Below are 21,679 nucleotides of genomic sequence, written 5' to 3' on the forward strand. Positions count from 1 at the left end.
AACAGTCAGAGCAGAGCATTGTAGATTGCTTAAACAACACATGGCGATCCACCGCAACACATTTCACAAACCATAACTCTGCCATAGAGAGAATGCATGAATACAGCCTTTACATATTCTTCATTCACAGTGCATTTGTGCTGTTTATTTTTCACTAAGATTAAGTAATGCTGAAATTTGCAGGCAGCCTTCCAAGATATTATGGGATGCTTTAAAGGGATGTCCATCATAAATTAAAAGGTTCTGTAATTGCCCCAAGCATTTGCACTCTTGGTCTACTTGTATACCCTGTATACTGAAGGAAAAGGAGGACTCCAAAGATATTTCTCAGTTTCCAAAAAGTGTGTTATATTCATATAGTGAAACTAGGAGGGCCAAGCCCCCTGGCTCCTTTGGCGCCCAGCCCCCAGTTGCGGCCAGAATATTAGGAAAATCTGTAAATGTACAAAAGAAAAATTATTTATTGGAGTCAAAATCATGAAATTTTATAAATATGTAAAAGAAAAATTAATTATTATTTAACGGAGTAAAAATCATGAAATGAGAATAAAATATTTACTCTCTTACCAATTAGAGTATTCCCATTAAACTGAGGTTCACTATGCTCGATGAGTATTTATAAGAGACTACGTAAACGATCCATTCGTTTTAACTGACATTCTTATAGATAAAAATTTTTTTTTAAAAAAATGACTCATTTAAAGGAAAAAAGGAGAAATCACGTGAAAACTAAAGTGGTATGCAATGGGTCATCGTAACTAGACCTTCGGCTAACTAAATCACCTAAATACAAACATTGGTGTTATGATAGATTATTTTTTTTAATAGTTTGTTCCTGTGAAAGAAAGTTTACTCGACCAAAAATAATGTAATTTATTGAAAAACCACGACTTTCTTAATATTTTAGTTTATAAATTAAAAACGGAACAAGAATCTGAAAATCTTAATATCACCCTAAAGTTCGATAAATTCTGAAAAGAGTGATACCAAATATATATATGTAGGTTTTAAAATAAAGCAGATTTAAAGTGTGACAAAAAACGTGACATAAAAACATCACATAAAATCGTTGCACTTTTAGACTTTGGATTTATTATATATAGAGAGTAGATGAAACCTAAACCTTAAATAAAGCTTAATAAAATGAGAAAGAACTGTGGTTTTGCTTTCATTTTACTTTATAACTCGGCTGTTGACAGATATTTTAAGCAAGAAAGATTATCGATCCCTTTCCCATTGGCAAGTATTTCTGTTCTGAAACTCTTTTTCGATTTACTTGTTGAATATATATTTACTGTACATTTGCTCTAGGTAGGTTAACCAAAGCGACAGAGACACTGAAATGACATGATAATTCCACTGTTTCTTAGCGATAGAGTCAAATCACGCTCAAAAAAGACAATTTCCCCCCAGGGATTAATCCAGTGTACCAAGTACCAAAAAAAGTAATGTAATAAAAGAGCTGTCTGTCCATGTTGTGCATACAACCATTACTGCTTCAAATGCCTCTACATACATTTAAAAATACATGTGTTGTGCATTTGGACCATGGTGGGAGTCATGGTGGGATATTTTCTACCTGAAGATCATTTTAAAAAACAACAAACCTTTATCTATTTCCACATACCAGACTTTTTTACAAAGTGTCTCTCTCTTCTTCACTTATTTCCTACTGTCATGTTCCGAATCGTGCACAATGTTCAACTCTGCATGTGCTGATTAAAGTGAATCTAAAAATCTTGAGTTTGTATGTAGACAGGCTTCAATTTAGAGTCTGTTTAGAGCCGCCACTTGGAGGGCCAAAGAAATGTAGAATATTTCCAATTAGGAGCAACATTGTTGTTGCACTGAATGTACAAGATGTATATTTAATAAGCATGACATATCTGAGGATAGTGTTGATATAGATAATAAGCCAGCATGTAGTTTACTTTTGATTTATAGTTCATAAACTCCTTATCCTTCTTTTTACTGAGCCCCACTTAAACTGCTTCTTGTCATGTCTCTTTGTCTGTTTTATTATATCCTACTAGCCGACGCCCGCTGTAGCATATGGTGGTGTAAGAATAGGAATGGAAAATGGTGAAAAAGGAATTCAGAAATCAAGAAGAAATAAAAACTTCTTGAAAAACGCAGTGTGCATGTAGAATTTCTGGCCAAGCAGGATTACATGTGAAAGTGATAAATAAATCAGGCTTTCTGAATTTACATACTATGGCCATGGCATCCTGATAGTTTTGTTGCATGTATTTTGGACTTCCTGGAAATGTGGACGGTAATATGATCATTTTGCCTACACGTACGTTATTTTCAGTGTTTGTTTGCAGTGTGTCTGAAAGTCCTTTGTATTATTCCACGCGCAGATCTTGTTGATGTAATCTGAGATAGTTGAGACGCGCACCCTCTGTTTTAACATGCGCATCTACGACGTACTGTTGGAATAGTTTGGAGTGCAAAATACTAAATGTATTACTCATTGCTAATCTGTACGCGTAAAATTGGCATTGAGAAAGCCTTATTCGTTTGGTGGTTCTTTTATCTGGAACATGTTGGAAATCTTTGTGCCAGCCAATTTCTGAATAAAAGTGGGTAAACCATAGGATCGCAATTCATATTGAGTGTGGAAATCTGTTAACAGGAGTTGCCTATGGGATAGATGCAAATGTCTCTTTTGGCAGGCTGTTCGCCATCTTCTCCGACGACAATCGCTGCAACATCGGTGTGACATGTCGGGGCATTGTATCGTCATAAATCCTGCCAAGGGTTTTCCTTGACAACTATTCGTACAGATGCTGTTGGATTGGACTGAGCAATTTCACGGATGTGTTTATATGATTTAGCAAAGGGGTTGATGGTTCTGAGCATGGAATCTAGCTGGAGAAGTAAATTTTCGCTGCATACAGAGTTTGCTTATTTTGTAATCGTACTTAAGTAGCTTGCGCTGTGTCAAAAACATACAACTGTCCATATCCTAGAGAGGTAGAAGTGTTAGCTTATAGTGGAGAGATTTGGTGATAAATTTGCCCGTGTATTTTAAAACAGTATGGTCCGTGGCCAGGAGGTTGAGTTATCTGTGCACCCATGGAAGCGAACGCTAGAGAAGAGTTGTATTCTCGAATGTGTTCACGATAATTTTTAGATTCTGATGTTTGCTGTGTACGAAGCTGTTGTAAAGAAACAGGTGGCTCCCGCAAAGGCGGTAAAGCTACTTTACCATTGTGGCAGCACTTTGAGTACTTGTTGGATGTATTACACTCAGCAGGCCAGTATAGTGCATGACATGGAAGAGGACAAATAGGAATCGAGAAATGCCGTGTCGGCTGCGTGTGGGCGGGACCGGTTTTGAAGTGGAAGCAGGACGAGCTAGAAGAGAAATATATATAAGAGATTTAACAAAGTTTAAGCCTTCCATATATTCTGGCTATCACCACAATGACAGCAAATTCAAGAAGAAATGTAACATGTTACAGTTAAGAAATCAGAAGTGAATATTTTTGGTGCACTAATAATTGTCTTGTCTTTTTTTTAGATGCAGAGAATAATATAGGAAAAATGGACAGACAAAATTAGTAAGTTTATCCTTTAATTACTTCAAGTGTTACATATTGTTTAAAGATCTGATAAAATTTCTTCAGCATTTTAAACATGATGCTGCTTTGATTGTCTGAAAGTGGTGTATCAGTGTATGCTTCATAATTAATGCTATGACTTATATTTGTTTCTAGCATTATATTGAATGAAACATTTCAATTTACATCTTCAGTTCTGGATTTAAACTGTAGCTATGAGAACATTTCATTATGGAAAAAGTACTCTCATTTAGTTTTGGAAAAAAATGTAAGTTCATCATTTGCCAAAGAACAATTATACTACATGAGAATGCTTGGTTTCGGTATGATTAAGAATACTGTATGTGTGTGACTCAAAAAAGAGCCACACGAATACTGCAGGGTGCTGCCACTTTCAGGTTCCAACTCTGTAAATCTCCTATTTGACAGTCAAGGTATGAGGAGTAGCTTTTGCTGAGTGTGGCCCAAATGATTTACTGTTCAGCTTGCCTGTAAAGTTAAAAAAAATAAAGGTGTGTGATTCAGTGTCAGTTTTTGAACATAACCTTGGTTGTTGAACCAGTACACACAGGAAAGTGAAGTAAACTGAGCTAATCATACAGGTTAGTAAAATTTAAATTCATCCATTATCCAACCCGCTATATCCTAACTACAGGGTCACGGGGGTCTGCTGGAGCCAATCCCAGCCAACACAGGGCACAAGGCAGGAACCAATCCCGGGCAGGGTGCCAACCCACCGCAGGACACACACAAACACACCCACATACCAAGCACACATTAGGGCCAATTTAGAATCGCCAATACACCTAACCTGCATGTCTTTGGACTGTGGGAGGAAACCGGAGCGCCCGGAGGAAACCCACGCAGACACGGGGAGAACATGCATACTCCATGCAGGGAGGACCCGGGAAACGAACCCGGGTCTCCTAACTGCGAGGCGGCCTATTTATGACTTTTTAATATAAATTTAACTAATTGTATATCAAGATACTTAAGGATCCAGTAGTTGCAACGTTGCACAATGATAATTAAATCTCACCAAATTAAAATTTCTCTTCCAAATGAAAGGAATGATATTTAAAACATAAGTATTTTCAGTATTATAGCTTATGCATGGAACATGAGAAAAAGCAGTTGTGTTTGTCATGACTCAACTTAAAATCTATTTCACCAGTTCTATTATTGTTTTTTTTATTCTTTAGTATTTGAATAATACAAGCAAGCTTAAGTTAATAATACCATAATATGATAGATTTTCTTTACTAATACATTCAGAAATACATTTAAAATTAGTAAAATGTACAACTAAGGGGAATTTCTTATTAAAGCAAATCATTTATTGAAAACTTTGTAAAGCAGACAAGACCACAAGATGAAGGGTCTGGGGCACCTGGAGGCAAACCCTGTATATTCAAGTTCTGAAAATGTAATTGGGTAAGGGGATCTCGTGGTAACTCAGCGGGGGAAGCTACACCCCACAGCAACGTGTCCTGCACCTGGTTTACGTCTTGAGGCAGCGATGGCGGAGCGTCATTCCCCACCAACTGAATGGCTACATCAATAGTTGGGCGTAAACATGGTGTAGGAACAACCTGTGATGGATTTTCCCTGTCAATGACAATGCTCAGTGCTTTCTTAGAGGTGGAAAGGAAACTTCCGTTGTTAATGTCTGACCAGTCCCGCCTGAGAATTACAGGGATGGGAGGGCTGCACATAACAAACACCCGGATCTTTTGTGTGAACCCTTTATAAATAATAGTACATCGGGCGGACTGATACCACCGGGTTTGCCCATGGATACAGGTCTGACTGGTCAATCCGGACTTGCATTGTCGTGGAAGTATATATCAGTGAGCTACGATAGAAACATTGCTGCTGGAATCAATAAGTGCTGACACCTTAAACACATTCATAACCACCAGCTCATCTTGTGAAAAAGTCAGAGGGTGCACAAAACAGCAATACTTCTCTCCCTTGGCCCAACTGCAGTTCATAGGTTCACCGAAATGGGGACAGTTGGAAATGGTGTGGCCAATCTCCCTGAAATTGTAACAGCAGAGTGGTATAGATGGCTTCTTCTTCGGGTGCATCTTGGGGTTGTTGTCGTGCCAGGCGGGCTCCGGTGTAGTAACCCAACCCATCCCTGCTCAGACTTGTGTCTTTATTTATTTTATTTTTTTTATTGATTTTATTGAAATCCCACAACATTCCATACAAATAGATCAGTTTCACAAGAATAGGATTTAAAACAAATCAACCCCCACCCCTGAGAAAGAGAGCATGGGCAGCAGAATAAAACTTAAACCTAGTAAAAATAAGTAAATAGATAAATTAATAAGTGAATATAGATACATGAAAAAAAGAGAATAGGGAGAGAATTTGCTTCCTCTGTGCTTTAGAAGCTTATTCTAAAATGTTATTGATTAGATCCTGCCAGGTTTGGAACTAGTAAAAATAATTAAATAGATAAATTAATAAGTGAATATAGATACATGAAAAAAAGAGAATAGGGAGAGAATCTGCTCCCTCAGTGCTTTAAAAGCTTATTCTAAAATGTTATTGATTAGATCCTGCCAGGTTTGGAAAATTTCTGCACAGATCCTCTAAGTGAGAATTTTATTTTTTCCAATTTCAAATAATATATAACATCAGTTACCCACTGACTTAAAAGGGGAGAGTTAGGATTCTTCCAGTTGAGCAAGATAAGTCTGCGTGCTAATAGTGTAGTAAAGGCAATTACAGTTTGTTTGTCCTTCTTCACTTTATGCCCATCTGGAAGTACACCAAACACAGTTGTTAGTGGATTAGGAGGGATTGTGACACCAAGGCTGTCTGAAAGGCATTTAAAAATCTTGGTCCAAAATGATGTTAATTTGGTGCAGGCTCAAAACATGTGACCTAGTGAGGCTGGAACTTGATTGCAGCGTTCGCAGGTTGGATCTTGCCCTGGAAACATTTTGGACAATTTTAAGCGAGACAGATGTGCTCAATATATAATTTTTAGTTGAATAATTGTATGCTTTGCACATATGGAGCTCGAGTGAATTCTCTGCATTGCTACTTTCCACTCCTTTTCTGATATGTTGAGTGAGAGATCCTTTTCCCATTGTCCCCTTGGATCTTTGAAAGGGAGGGACTGTAAAATGGTTTTATATATTGCAGAGATGCTGTCTAAGTCCTTGAAACTGATGAATATATTTTCTAGCATAGAGGGAGGTGGGAGATGAGGAAAATTGGGCAAGTTCTATTTAACAAAGTTTCTAATTTGAAGATAGTGAAAGAAATGTGTTGCTGGAAAGTTAAATTTAGAATGTAATTGTTCGTAGGATGCAAAGACGTCGTCTATGTACAGATCTCTAAGTGATTTAATCCCAAATGTTTTCCAGACATTAAAACTGTATACATTTGCGAGGGTTGAAAAAGGTGGTTCTCGTGCAGAGGTGCCACCAATAAAAGATTCTCTATCTTAAAATGCTTTCTACATTGGTTCCATATTCTGAGTGAGTGAAGCACAATTGGGCTATTAGCATATTGGTGATAATTTGCATTTATTGGGGTGCAAAGCAAGGAATATAAAGATGAACTGCAGGATTCTATTTCTATTGCAGACCAAGCCTGCATATGTTCATCTATTTGTGTCAATGTCCAGGTTTTAATATGTTGTATGTTTGCTGCCCAGTAGTAAAATTGAAAGTTAGGTAGAGCCATGTCACCTTCTGCCTTTGGCCTTTGTAGGGTTGCTGTTTGGATACGTGGATGTTTTGAATTCCAAAAAAATGTGGTTATGGTTGAATCTAATTTCTTAAAGAATGATTTATTGATGTATATTGGAATATTTTGAAATAAAATGAGAAGCTTAGGGAGGATATTCATCTTAACATATGTTAATTCTTCCAGCTAAAGTGAGATGAAGTTTTGACCATCTATGCAAGTCTTGCTTGATTTTTTCCATACAGACAGCGAAATTTTCTTGATAAAGAGCTTTATGTTTACTTGTGATGTTTACCCCTAGATATTTGAACTGATCTGCGGTGATAAAAGGGAAGGTGTCCAATCTACAGTTTGGTCCATAAATATTTGGACAGAGACAACTTTTTTCTGATTTTGGTTCTGTACATTACCACAATGAATTTTAAATGAAACAACTCAGATGCAGTTGAAGTGCAGACTTTCAGCTTTAATTCAGTGGGGTGAACAAAACGATTGCATAAAAATGTGAGGCAACTAAAGCATTTTTTTAACACAATCCCTTCATTTCAGGGGCTCAAAAGTAATTGGACAAATTAAATAACTGGAAATAAAATGTTCATTTCTAATACTTGGTTGAAAACCCTTTGCTAGCAATGACAGCCTGAAGTCTTGAACTCATGGACATCACCAGATGCTGGGTTTCCTCCTTTTTAATGCTGTGCCAGGCCTTTACTGCAGCGGCTTTCAGTTGCTGTTTGTTTGTGGGCCTTTCCGTCTGAATTTTATTCTTCAACAAGTGAAATGCATGCTCAATTGGGTTAAGATCAGGTGACTGACTTGGCCATTCAAGAATTTTCCACTTCTTTGCTTTAATAAACTCCTGGGTTGCTTTGGCTGTATGTTTTGGGTCATTGTCCATCTGTATCATGAAATGCCACCCAATCAATTTGACTGCATTTAGCTGGATTTGAGCAGACAGTATGTCTCTGAACACCTCAGAATTCATTCGTCTGCTTCTGTCCTGTGTCACATCATCAATAAACACTAGTGTCCCAGTGCCACTGGCAGCCATGCACACCCAAGCCATCACACTGCCTCCACCGTGTTTTACAGATGATGTGGTATGCTTTGGATAATGAGCTGTTCCACGCCTTCTCCATACTTTTTTCTTGCCATCATTCTGGTAGAGGTTGATCTTGATTTCATCTGTCCAAAGAATGTTTTTCCAGAACAGTGCTGGCTTTTTTAGATGTTCTTTAGCAAAGTCCAATCTAGCCTTTCTATTCTTGAGGCTTATGAGTGGCTTGCACCTTGCAGTGCACCCTCTGTATTTACTTTCATGCAGTCTTCTCTTTATGGTAGACTTGGATATCGATACGCCTACCCCCTGGAGAGTGTTGTTCACTTGGTTGGCTGTTGTGAAGGGGTTTCTCTTCACCATGGAAATGATTCTGCGATCATCCACCACTGTTGTCTTCCGTGGACGTCCAGGTCTTTTTGCGTTGCTGAGTTCACCAGTGCTTGCTTTCTTTCTCAGGATGTACCAAACTGTAGATTTTGCTAATCATAATAGTGTAGCAATTTCTCAGATGGGTTTTTTCTGTTTTTGCAGCTTAAGGATGGCTTCTTACACCTGCATGGAGAGCTCCTTTGACCGCATGTTGTCTGTTCACAGCAAAATCTTCCACATGCAAGCATCACGCCTCAGATCAACTCCAGTCCTTTTATCTGCTTAATTGATAATGACATAACAACGGACTTGCTCACACCTGCCCATGAAATAGCCTTTGAGTGAATTGTCCAATTACTTTTGAGCCCCTGTAATGAAGGGATTGTGTTCAAAAATGCTTTAGTTGCCTGACATTTTTATGCAATCATTTTGTTCACCCCACTGAATTAAAGCTGAAAGTCTGCACTTCAACTGCATCTGAGTTGTTTCATTTAAAATTCATTGTGGTAATGTACAGAACCAAAATTAGAAAAAAGTTGTCTCTATCCAAATATTTATGAGCCTAACTGCAATATTGTGTGCTTGAGAATTCACTGGAAAGATCACACTTTTAGTCAAATTAATTCTTAGACCAGAAATCTTTTGGAATTTTGTTAGTGCTGTTAGGACTGTAGGCACAGTATTTTGTGGGTCTGATATATACAGTACCATATCATCTGCATATAGAGAAATTTTCTGTTCAAGTCCTTCTCTGATAATCCCCTTTATCTCATAAGCATTTCGACAGTGAACTGCCAGTGGCTCAATGGCGATTGCAAAAAGTAGTGGTGACAAGGGGCATTCTTGTCTGGTACCACGTTCTAGTTTAAAGTAGTCTGATTTAATGTTGTTAATACAAACTGAAGCTTCTGGATTGGTATACAGTAGTTTGATCCATGCAAAAATGTTTGGGCCAAACCCACATTTCTCCAATGTAGTGAAAAGGTAGTTCCATTCAATCATATCAAATGCTTTTTCTGCATCCAAGGATAATAAAATCTCTGGGATGTTTGACTTTACGGGTGAGTATATTACATTAAACAGGCGTCGAAGATTGGACGCTAAATGTCGGCCTTTAATAAATCCAGTTTAAACTTGTGATATTACTGAAGGCAGGACTTTCTCCATCCTTCTAGCTAGGACTTTGGAGAGTATCTTAACATCATTATTCAGTAGTGAAATTGGCCTTCAGAGTTCCCCAGAGTATTCCTGCAGAGACCTCTGAGGATATAGTTGTCTCTAGAAAAAAACTGATTTGTTTTGATATAAATTCTGTAAAGTTCTCGTCTGCTAATAAAGTGGGTTAAGACGCCATCTGCAAGATGAGTATGTGGGGCATAATGATTTTATCTCCAGGATCAGAGGGGCATGGTCGGAAATAACAATAGCGTCGAACTTGCAGGATTTAATCGTAGGCAAGAAATGGTTATCTACAAAAAAATTATCAATTCTTGAGTAGCAATGATGCACTGTTGAGTAGAAGGAATATGTTCTTGAATTTGGGTTTAGAAATCTCCAGGGGTCTGATAAGTTGTGGTCAGTTACAAATTGTGTAATTGTCTTTGCAGTGTTAGATGTCATCGCCCCTGTGGCAGGAGACCTATCTAGGTCTGGATTAAAACACAATTAAAATCCCCAGTCATTATAATTTTATGAGTGTTCATATTGGGAATGGATGCAAATACATTTTGGATGAATTCCCTATCGTCCACATAAACATTTATCAAAATCACTTTACAATTAAATAAATTACCCATAGCAATGATGTATCTCCCTTCCGGATCAGATACAACATCTGATACTACAAATGAGACTGTTCTATGTATGAGAATTCCCACACCTCTAGTTTTTTTTGTAAAGCTGGAATGGAACATTTGACTAGTCCAGTCTTTTTGCATCCGGAACTGATCCTTGCTTAATAAGTGAGTCTTCTGTAAAAACCAGTAAACCCCCGATTCTCTAAAGAATCGCAAATCCAAGAATGGCAATTACTTTCTGTTCCCTCCAATCTTTGTAGGGATGAAAAATCATGGAGGGTGGGAGCGTCCTGGGAAAGTTTTCATTTAATGAAATAAATATATTTGTAGTAAAGCTGTTTCTTTTTGGAGCCGTGACTCCTTTGGTTCTGGTGTTTCAGAAGCGCGTTGTAGGCACCTTCGTTCATTGTTTTTATCCATGCAGTCTCGTTTTTGTTCTTCTATGGGTGTGTTGTTAGCTAGAAGTCATTTGCTGTTAGGAATCATAATTGAACTTACTTTTAACACTGAATTACCTTAATGTGATTCAAATAAGCCACACTGACATCTGCCACATTGAGTGCTGGCACAGTGGATTAGCACACTGACTGGTGGCACTGTGTAGTGGAGTAGCTGCTGGTACTGTGGAGTGGAGAATACTGACCGCAGGCACTGTGGAGTAGCTGACTGCTGGCACTGTCAGTAGTCACAACTACCTCAAGTTTAAATACATAGACATATATAGATAGACGGCGCATTCACTGTGTTTCCCAGTAGACACGATATGTCAGCGCGTCAGCTTTATTGCGAGTGGCAAAAGTGCCATTTAAACTAATACAGGTAGACGTGGAAACCGGGTTTTCTGATGAAAGAACAATGTTTAAAACAGTATCGTTTACATACAACAGATTTTGGCGAATCGTTTAAATGCAATTATTTATATCCATTTATACACTAATAATGGCAATTATTAAATAATAATAATTATAATTATTACTATTAATCATTCCTCCCATATAAGTAACATTTCGGGGACTGCCTTCTTCTATCTTCGAAACATTTCCAGACTTTGTCCTGTTCTTATGCAACACAGTACTGAAATATTGTTTAATGCCCGAGTCACCTCATGTATAGATTACTGTAATGCTATTCTATCTGGCATCCCACAAAAACATATGCATCGGTTACAACTTCTTCAAAATTCTGCTGCCAGGATAATATCCTGCTATTGTAAATCTACTGAACATATTACACCTATTCTCTCTCAACTTCACTGGCTCCCTATTAACTACAGAATACAATACTAAATACCGCTCTTAACATTTAAAGCTCTCCACAACCTCACTGATCTCCTCCAGACTTACACTCCTCTCGCTCACTCAGATCATGTAATTTGAGAGTATTCAGTCTGGCAATATGGTGCAGCCTTAGTTTGTGGAAGACAGAGACAACTAAAGACATGAGCATAAAATGATGGTTGTCAATTTCAAACTGTGTTTCCTCAATGTGCTCCTTGAGAGAAAACATCATCAAGTTTGAGAAATGTTAACAGCTAACAACAATCTACATAGTGACTAAATACATTTAGCCAAAACGTTGTTTGGAGGCTCACTTGAGCACATAAATGCATAGCTTTGCTAGCTTAGCCTGGCTTAGCTAAAGTAAAGATTATAAAACGGGATTTTCTAACGGCCAAATATAACCAAAACAATTGTTCAGCCTTACCTATGAAATGTAATTACCCCGGGATCTGGTTTGGAGCGTACAGCGGTTTGTACAATCCCAAGCAGCACATTATTCATTACTTCACTCCTCAGCAGTGCCACTCACAATATGGCGGCGACGTTGACGTACGATTCTGCTAGTCATGAGGCGTCTAGTTATTCTATGTCTATGTTTAAATATGTCACCATGGCAACTTGTTGGCGTGCACGCTTTACCTCAAGTTTAGTTTACAGGTTGTGTTGTGTTGTTTGGGTGCCACTTACTGACTTTGGGAAGCCGCTGGGTTTGACTCTTGGGCGCTGTGCAAGTGCGCGTGCGCTTTTGGCATGGGTTGCGTCTGGCATCCGTGCATATATACAACCTTCGTAAACATTACTAAACAAAGGTTTTATATGTGGTGGTGTGCGCGTTCGGGCTGCAGTTGTATTGTGACCTGAAGTTTAGTTTACAGGTTGTGTTGTGTTGTTTGGGCGCTACCTACTGAGCCTGGGAAGCCGCTGGGTTTGACTCTGGGGCGCTGAGTCGCAGTGCGCATGCGCTTCGGTGCGTCTGGCGTATGGCGTCCGGCGTCCGTGCATATATACAACCTTCATTTAGTAATATAAATACGATTTTAGCGTTTAGACCTGTTAGGTGAGAGAATACTTTCTTTCTTTTTAATTCGTGATTCAGGCCTTTAACATTCCAGCTCACAAAATTAACTGTCCTGTCTTGGAGACATTGATCCTGAATTTTTGATGTCATTTTGTAGTCTTAACCAAAAGTGAGATAGCTTTGACCTTAATTTCAAATTTTCCCAGGGGTTATTGCCATGCAGTCTGTTGTTACGTTGGTAATTATAAGGATTAAAAGAATAGATTAGAGATAGCCTGCTCTCTTTTTCCCCCTCCCCGGTCCTCCCCCCCCCCCCCCCCGCTTTGCCTCCCAACATGAGGCTTGACCCCACTTCACAAAGTCCCAGACCTCTGACATACCTAGAGACAGAGCACGTCCTAAACAAAACAAGCCCCCAGCAGCAGTGTATGTGAATTAAAACAGAGATATCTATTGCCAATACCGTCTAAATACTATAAGCATAACAACAAAAAAAAAAAAAGAAAATCTTCAAATTTCTTGAAATGTTAAGATAGTAAACCCAGGGAATGGTGTTAAACAGTTTCCTTTAGAATAGTAAAAAAAAAAAAATAAAGAAAGATACATACATACATAAACGTGTATAATTGTAATTAGAATAAAAACAGATAGTGACCGAGAAGGGAAAAGGATGTATAATTACGGTACCAGTGTCATTGCAAGTGGATCAGACAGCTGGTGATAAGCACTGGAGGAAGCAGTGAGCGAGCAAGTGAGCGAGCGAGTGAGAGAGTCAGCGAGAAAGCCGGTGCGGGAGAGCGAGCGTGAGGAGGCTCGCGGGAGCTGAGCAGACAGCCTGGGTGTTTGGCCGACACCCGGGGGAGTAGTGGATGTGGTCGCTACCGTTGAGATTACTTTGGAGAGCGGGAGTGACTGGAACGTGGGAGACTCTCCGCGTGAGGCCGCGGAAGGCAGCAGGAGTTGGGACTTGGGACGTGGTGTCCCCAGCGTGAGAGCCTTGGTCGTTGGGGAATCCCAAGGCACTGTCAGGAGTAGCCGACAGGAGCCAAGGATCGGTAAGGCGACTGACAGTAGTAGAAGCAGGCACAGAGAAGGTCAGCTGCAGAGAGAGCGTCTCGCCTGTTGCAGGTCCTGCATGGGAGAAGCAGGTGAGACGCTAATGTAAAAGAAGCACCGGACTTGTTTTACCTCCACGTTTTGTTTTATTGGATTATTTGTTTATTGAACTTTGGACACTGCACTGTTGCACTTTGTTTTCGTTTTGTTGAATAAAGCACTTTGCACTTTTATACATCATCCCCTTGCTCCATTGTTATTGCCTCACTGTCAAGCTCATCTCGGTTATAACTATTGACGGTGTAGGGTTCAAGGGCTCCTGAACAGTGGATGGGAGCATGGAGCAGAACCCGCATCGTCACACACACTCATATTTGAACAAGGCATACAGAAGGAGGCTCAGCACACTACCCTGTGGAATGCCAGTGTTGAAGGTCAGCATAGAGGATGTGATGCAGCCAATCCTTACATGCTGGAGACTGATGGTTTATAAGTCCAAAATCCAGTTGTAGAGGGTAGCACTGAGTTCTAATATGACGAGTTTGAGGGTCATCTATGATAGTACAATGGTTCTAAATTTTGAGTTTTAGTCTATAGAGAGGACTCTGCCACAGCAGTTTATATTATTCAGATGTGTTATAATGGTGGGAGAAGTGTAGGGGATATGGTATCCTCTGTAAACTGGTTGTGATGATATGCAAATTGGAGATGCTATGACTATAAGGAATAATCTCTTTAATGTATCCTAACACCAGTCTCTCAAAGCAATTCATCTCAACTGGAGTAAGTGCCACTGGTAGTCCATTTTTGCCTTTCTTAGGCATAGGGATAATTGTTGTTCTTTTGAAACAGGTGGGGACAACATATTCTGTCAGTGAAATTTTAAAGATATCACTGAAGACATCAGCTAATTGTATGCTATGGATTTTTAAAACACACCCTGTAATTCCATCTAGAGCAGACGCCTTGTGGACATTAACTTGTTTAAAAGTCTTTCTTATGTCACACACAGAGATCTAGAAGGATGAATCATGTGGTGCTGCAGGCAATTGAATGGCGGACTGCCATCATGATCAAAGCAGGCACAGAAAGCATTAAACTTTGTCTTTGATCACGTCTCTCTGCACACACAAAGAATGAAGTTTTTGTGAAGATCTGCGTTTTCAAGTGTCACATTCATTTGAAGGCTGAAGTATTCAGACAACAGTGCACAATTCCTAGGTGTGTCATGCTTTGTAGAAGCACCATGAGTATAAAAAGTAATAATAATAATAATAAAAATAAATTCAATTGTACTTGTAACACCCAGAACCTTTGACCTACGTTTGATTATATATTCAATGAATATATATACTTTACTTATCTCTCTATTATAAAAAAAAAATCCTGTGGGAGGGAATAACTAGGAGACGATACGTGATCTTCACGTTAAGATCACAGAAGATAGTTAAAAGACCGGTGAGGACCTTACACATGGGACATTGTGCCAAGAGATTTACCCAGGACCGTCTCATGATGACGTAGAACATGAGATTCTTGCAAGACACGCCCTACTTACAATCTGTCAAATAATACAATGGCGCAGCAAAACATTCAGTCTTGTGAAGGATTTGAGCACACACAGAACCAGGGTCTCAGCGCATATAAAGTGTATAAGATAAGATAAGAACTGTATTCATCCCGAGGGAAATTCTTATGTCATTGGCATGTTCAGTGCAACAAGAGAAATAAAGATAGTACAATGAAGATTTAAAAGGAATAAATAAAAAAAAAAGTAATTGTGCAAATATGCAAAAATATGACAGTTGTGCAAATGTACAAAAATACGACGGCATATGACAAGCATATGACAATTGTGCAAATATACAAAAATATAACAGATTAGTATTAAATACAGATTATTAGTCTAGGTTATGAAAAGTGACTTAGTACTTGTGCCTAAGTAAACTGAGCTCGCCGCTTGTGATGACAGGATGGGACTAACATACCGCCATAAAGGTTGAAAAAGATCACACTACAGAAAGAAGAGGAGTTATAAAGCCTTATTGCCACAGGTAGAAAAGATCTCCTGTGGCGTTCGGTTCTGCATTTGGGGGCAATGAGTCTTTTGCTGTGTGTGCTCTGATGGTTCTTCAAGGAGGCGTGCATGAGGTGAGAGGGGTTGTCCATGATACTGAGGAGCTTTTTCAGCATTCTCCTCTCGGACACCTCCGTCAGATTCTCTAATTTGACGCCTAGGACAGAACCAGCCTTTTTAATCAGCTTGTTCAGCTTGTTGTGATCAGCTGTCTTCACCACTCAGCCCCAGCTCACAGCTGCAAAAAACACCACACTCTCCACCACAGAGTGATAAAACATTGTCAGCATTTTCCTGCATACATTAAATGACCTAAACCTCCTCATTAGGTAGAGCTGGCTATTCCCTTTCTTGAGCACAGTGTCTGTGTTAAGGACAATATGTTATAAATGAAACGTCGACGAATAAGTGAAGAAGAAAGCAACGCAGAGAAAGGAGACACAAAAGCGTTGGAGAGAAAAAAGAGCAAAAAAGAAAAAATAATCTAGGTGCAAATTCAGAAAATAAGGCAAGTAATTATCAGCCCGTAACAAGTGGAATTGAAACAAAGCATGTCAAATCGGGCTGAGAATTAAAAGACAGAGTAAAAGTCAAAGTAGAACTTCATAAAGACGTTCACAAACGTTGGCGCTATACACATGCAGAGCAGATTATGAAAGCAGTGGAATTCGAAAGGCTCAAAAAAAAAAACGAAGGCGCGATACAAATGTGGAGAAAGTTAAAGAATATGAAAGTAGGAAAATTAGAAAGTATAAAAAAGGAAAGTAAAGATCGCAGTAGCGAAAACAAACGTAAATTAATACTCGAAAAAGAGAAAATAATCAGCACGGACCAGGTGTCATTGAAAAAACAGGACAAAGCGAGGTCAGAAATAAAAGACAGAGTAGAAAACAAAGTAAAATATCATAAAGAGGTTACAAAACAAAAGGACAAAACACATGCAGAGCAAGTTAGAGATAATTCAGGATAGGTTTCTCTGTTTAGAATTTTAGCACAGATAAAGCAATCAACATCATCATCAGTTAATAATATTTTTGCAAAGTAACCAATAAATGCATGTAAGGTAAAACACGTTTTTGAAATTCTCTGACTTAAACTTCAAAGCCTTACAATATTTACATACTTCTGACATCACCTGTGTCCATATATTTGATCTCTATTCGCGTTTTCGTTATTTCTCCAAGTAATAATTTCTCTTTGTTTGCGCTAATGCGATGTTTACTTTTTTTTTTTGACACTGTCGTTTTTTTCTGCTTTCATATTCTGTATCTTGCTCTACATGTGTTTCGTGCCTACATTTTTTTTTGAGTCTTTTGAATTCCAGTGTTCGTTATCTGTAACCTGACAAAGTCATTAAACACAAGTCTCACTGATCTCATTTAAAAGATTCAGCATATTGGGACTTGAAAAATTCCAAATATTGTTTTTACATAAGTTCTGAAATAAAAGTGAAATTAATGAAATAGCAACAATTCAAAGAAAAAAAAAAATCTTAAAAGTGTGTTTCCGGAAAACCAAACACAGGGGTTGGCAAGCGAAGTACCCTAGTTTTTAGTATAAATAGCCAAATCTGATTTTTTTCATAATTTGACAGTCTAATAGTCATTGTAAATTTGTATCATTTAAATAAAATTGACAAAATAAAAAAAAAGAAATGAGTAATCAGTCTGTGTGGCAGTTGGCCACCTTGCTATAATCATTGTATGAAGTGATTATTATAAAGTGCAACACAAATACACATTCTTTGTATAAGTATATTGATTTAATTTATCTGGCGTTTTTATTTAAAGTAATTTACAAGTCAAATTTGTTTATGTGTTAATGAATTCATAGCACAAGTACTGTAGTTTAAATGACAAGTCAATCAGTGATGTCAGGAAACTTACTGGTTAACAGTCCAGCTTCTTAGCTGCTAGCCCATAGTGCACACTTGTGAGGGGCTACTGGCTCCTCTTTATAAGCAAATGAATGCTTTGAATGCAAGTCAAGTCAAGTTGGAGAGCATGCAATGGTACAGTGTGTTGCCCCCCCAACTACACAACGAAACAACTCGGGAACTAGCGTTTGCAACTCCCCAGGCAGACACGAGGTCCATCCCCACCCTCCGGAAATTACCCTCTACCTGCCACAGCCAGGTGTTACGTGGACGACCCCTTGGCCTGGTCCAGCCACTTGGGTCCCCAACAATGAGGATTTTACGAGCTGGATCACCCTCGGCCATAGTGCCGTAACTGATACTCCCTCACAATGCAGGTAATGTGCCTCATTTGGGACTCCATGAGCAACCGCTCATTCGACTCAAAGTCAAACCAACGGTACCTAAGGATTTTCCGGAGAGACACAGTACCAAAGGAGTCCAGTCTTCATTTCAGGTAACTGGATAGCGTCCATGTCTCGCAACCATATAGCAAGACAGGAAGCACCAGGACTCTAAAGACTTGGATCTTCGTCCTTTTGCATATGTATCGGGAGCACCACACACCCCTTTCCAGCAACCTCATGACCCCCCCCACCATGCTCTCCCAGTCCGTCTACTGACTTCATAGGAAGAGTCACCAGAGACATGAATGTCACTGCCAAGGTAAGTAAACCTCTCAACAAGGTCAACACTCTCTCTGCAAACAGACACACTGCTGATGGCTGTGCCCAAGAGGTCATTAAAGGCCTGGATCTTGGTTTTTACCCAAGACACTCACAAGCCCAGACACTCAGACTCCTCGCTCATTCTCTTGAGCACCCTGATCAGAGCCTCCATTGATTCCGCGAAGATCACAGCATCGTCAGCAAAGTCAAGATCCGTGAATCTTTCTTTACCAACAGATGCCCCACAGCTGCTGGACCCCACAGCCTTGCCCAGCACCCAGTCCATACAAGCATTGAACAGAGTAGGAGGAAGAACACACCCCTGACGAACCCTGGAATCAACTGGGAAAAACACAGAGGTCCTGCCTCTACTCTGCACAGCACTCATAGTACCAGTTGTACAGGCCGGCCATGATATCCAGCAACCTCGAGGGGATCCCGCGAACCCTCAGGATGTCCCACAGGGCAGTTCGATCAACTGAGTTGAACGCTTTGCAAAAATCGACAAAGGCTGCGAAGAAACTCTGCCAATATTCACGTTTGCGCTCCATGAGAACCCTCAGTGCCAGGATGTGGTCAATGGTAGACTTCTTAGGTGTGAAACCAGACTGCTCCAGTCACTGGTAGGTGAGCAAGTGATCCTATTGAGGACGACCCTAGCAAGGACCTTACCCGGCACCGAGAGCAGTGTTATCCCCCTGTAATTGCTGTAATCCAGGCAATCACCCTTCCCTTTCCAAATAGAGATGACAAGTCCCATTTTCCAGTCAGTTGGGATGATGCCAGTCCCCCAAATGGAAGCAAAGATTGCTTGCAATGCCAGGAGGACAGCCTTACCACCAGCCTGGAGAAGGTCACCCCGGATACCACAGATCCCTGCAGCCTTTCCCCCCCTCAGCTGGTTCACCACCTGTGCAATCTCAATGAGATTGGGTGGTTCACAGCTAATTGGAGGATCAGCATCAAAAACTGTGGACCCAGAGATACCCACTAGACTGGCTACTTTGAGCAGTTGTTGTTCAAAGCTGATCCTCCTGCTCTGAATACCTGATTGAATAAATCTGATTCACAGATACTCTTTGAACTTTTCAATGTTATTTTAAACATCGTCAATTGCATAGTATTTCAGTAAGTCTATGAAATTTATAAAATTGTGAGTGTATGAGACAAAATCATTTTTTTTGTCTTCTTATTGAAATCAGCCTATATTGTGGTATGTCAAACGCAGTGTACATATCTTATGGATATTTTAATAAAGCCTGCAAATTGCTCTCTCACTATTCTTGCCAGTACACTTCATTTCAAATAAATTCAGTTTGAATTTGAGAAGGAAGCCGTTTAATTCCGAATTATAAGACACACATGCTGTATTGAGGTCCTCTATCCAAATGCCTCTGTAGTGGAGTCATTCCTTGAAGACACCGATATCTTTTGCACTGGCCACAGGCTTGTTATAAAAAAAGGAAAAAGAGACGGGGAAAAGTTAGAAAAATTTGATTTTAATGTGTTATTTTAATTGTAAAGTTTACAGGTGCAAAAATACCTATGTTAGGGCCGGCCCAGTCTTTTAGGGGGCCCAAAACAAATTTTGAATTTGATCTATCCCACATAATAAAGCCGTCATTCCAGTATACTAAAAAAAACACATAAAACACAGAGAACAGTTTAAGTATGTAAGGACTTTTTTTAAATGAAAAAATTAAATATTTTGGAAAACACCAATCATTAAATTGCAAATTAAATGATAAATCAGATAACTACTGACATAAAAAAAGCTGTCAACTAATAATTATGTCATAATATTTACACTACAATCTTTTATGTATGTTCTCTGATAATTTTCACTTTCTGTGTTTTCCGTCTTTTCTGGAGGCAAATTCAGTAATAACATCATAAGAGTTCTCTTTCCCATCTTTATTGTTTATAATAATCATTGCCAGTGTGTCTTTCCTGACCCATAGAAGATCTCCTAAGTCTTTATCAATTTCAGCTTTTGAAAGCTTCTCTCTCACGGGAAGAGCACAGGCTGTTTTGAGAACTACCTAAAGATTTTGAACCTTTTGTTGATTCTCTCAGTGTTAGTTGCAGGGAATAGGCCTGGCCAGGACATTCTCTGGAATTTGTGTCCTTCACTATGTTTTAGAAGTTCTTAGGGCTTTAAACTTTAAAAAAAGAGTAGTAAAGTCTGACCACTCTACTGTAGGTGTAAGTCTGACATGGAAAATCCTACTTGTGGAAAGTTGCAGTTCTGACGAGGTTTTTTTTTGCTTCCTTTCAGTTTACCTGATTGTTAAGAAAATGTGAGTTCATTTTTTAAATACAAGAGGCACATGTAACAAGGTCATACACCAGTAAACCTACTAACATTTGACATAGGAGTACTTTGATTCCTTAGCATCTGGTTTAGTGAAATCCTTAGACATAAAGGATGTTGAGAGATTGAGGGTTCAAGTCCTCTTCAAAGTAACATAGCTACAGTATATACCTCATACGGGTTAGAGAAACATTGGAGCCTGCCTGCTCTGTGGTCACGCAGCATCTAAAATTATGGGGGGGATGTGCTTTAAGCCACTGGTAAAAACTGAAGATCAATGTACATACGTCACTGCATAGCATTAAAAAACTCACTTACCACTCTCCACTCTCTTCCATCTCAGTATCTAATTTTTCTGATTCTGTGTCTGACCCTTAACCAGTAGTTATTTTCTCTTGGAACCCCAATGCACCATGCTACAGAGTCTGTCATATCTTTCCCTGCTTTCTCTTGCAGAAGGTGTATGGCCTTGACGATGTTTCTACTATTATCACTTACAACCAATAACACCTTGTTTTGTGGCATTCCCCATTCTTCCAATCAGTGCCAATCAATCCATTAGTCATCTCCGGGGCAGCACTTTTCAAAGTTAAGGGGTGCATGCTCCAGACAGCCATACAAGTTGTCAAAGTCTAATAATATCGACCTCCCGCTATGAATAATGAGGGGCAACGTCTGTCAACCTCGCCTAGGACTGGCCAAGTGGCCTTCGACCGGCACTGCTTACAATGTTATATCAATGCAATGGGCAATTGATTTGCTGGTGTGAGGTAAGAATGCTTCACTTGCTTCACTCACAGTGCCAAATTGGACTTTGAGGTTTGCCCTCAACTTACTTTGCCAATT

General features: G+C 39.3%; 1 protein-coding gene across 3 annotated transcripts in view; it reads left to right on the forward strand.

Moving 5' to 3' along the window:
* Positions 1 to 21,679, forward strand: part of ica1 (islet cell autoantigen 1) — a 97,772-nt gene that overhangs the window by 23,799 nt on the left and 52,294 nt on the right. For 2 of the 3 annotated variants that reach the window (XM_028817036.2, XM_028817037.2), the window contains exon 2: positions 3,530 to 3,569. In XM_028817036.2, coding sequence (XP_028672869.1) covers positions 3,553 to 3,569 — 17 coding nt within the window. In that variant the 5' untranslated portion in view covers positions 3,530 to 3,552. Of the gene's footprint in view, positions 1 to 3,527; positions 3,570 to 21,679 lie in introns of all 3 variants that reach the window. The other variant, XM_051935827.1, reaches the window with a different exon arrangement.

This window comes from Erpetoichthys calabaricus, chromosome 13 (genome assembly GCF_900747795.2).
Source record: "Erpetoichthys calabaricus chromosome 13, fErpCal1.3, whole genome shotgun sequence".
NCBI classification, from domain to species: Eukaryota; Metazoa; Chordata; class Cladistia; order Polypteriformes; family Polypteridae; genus Erpetoichthys; species Erpetoichthys calabaricus.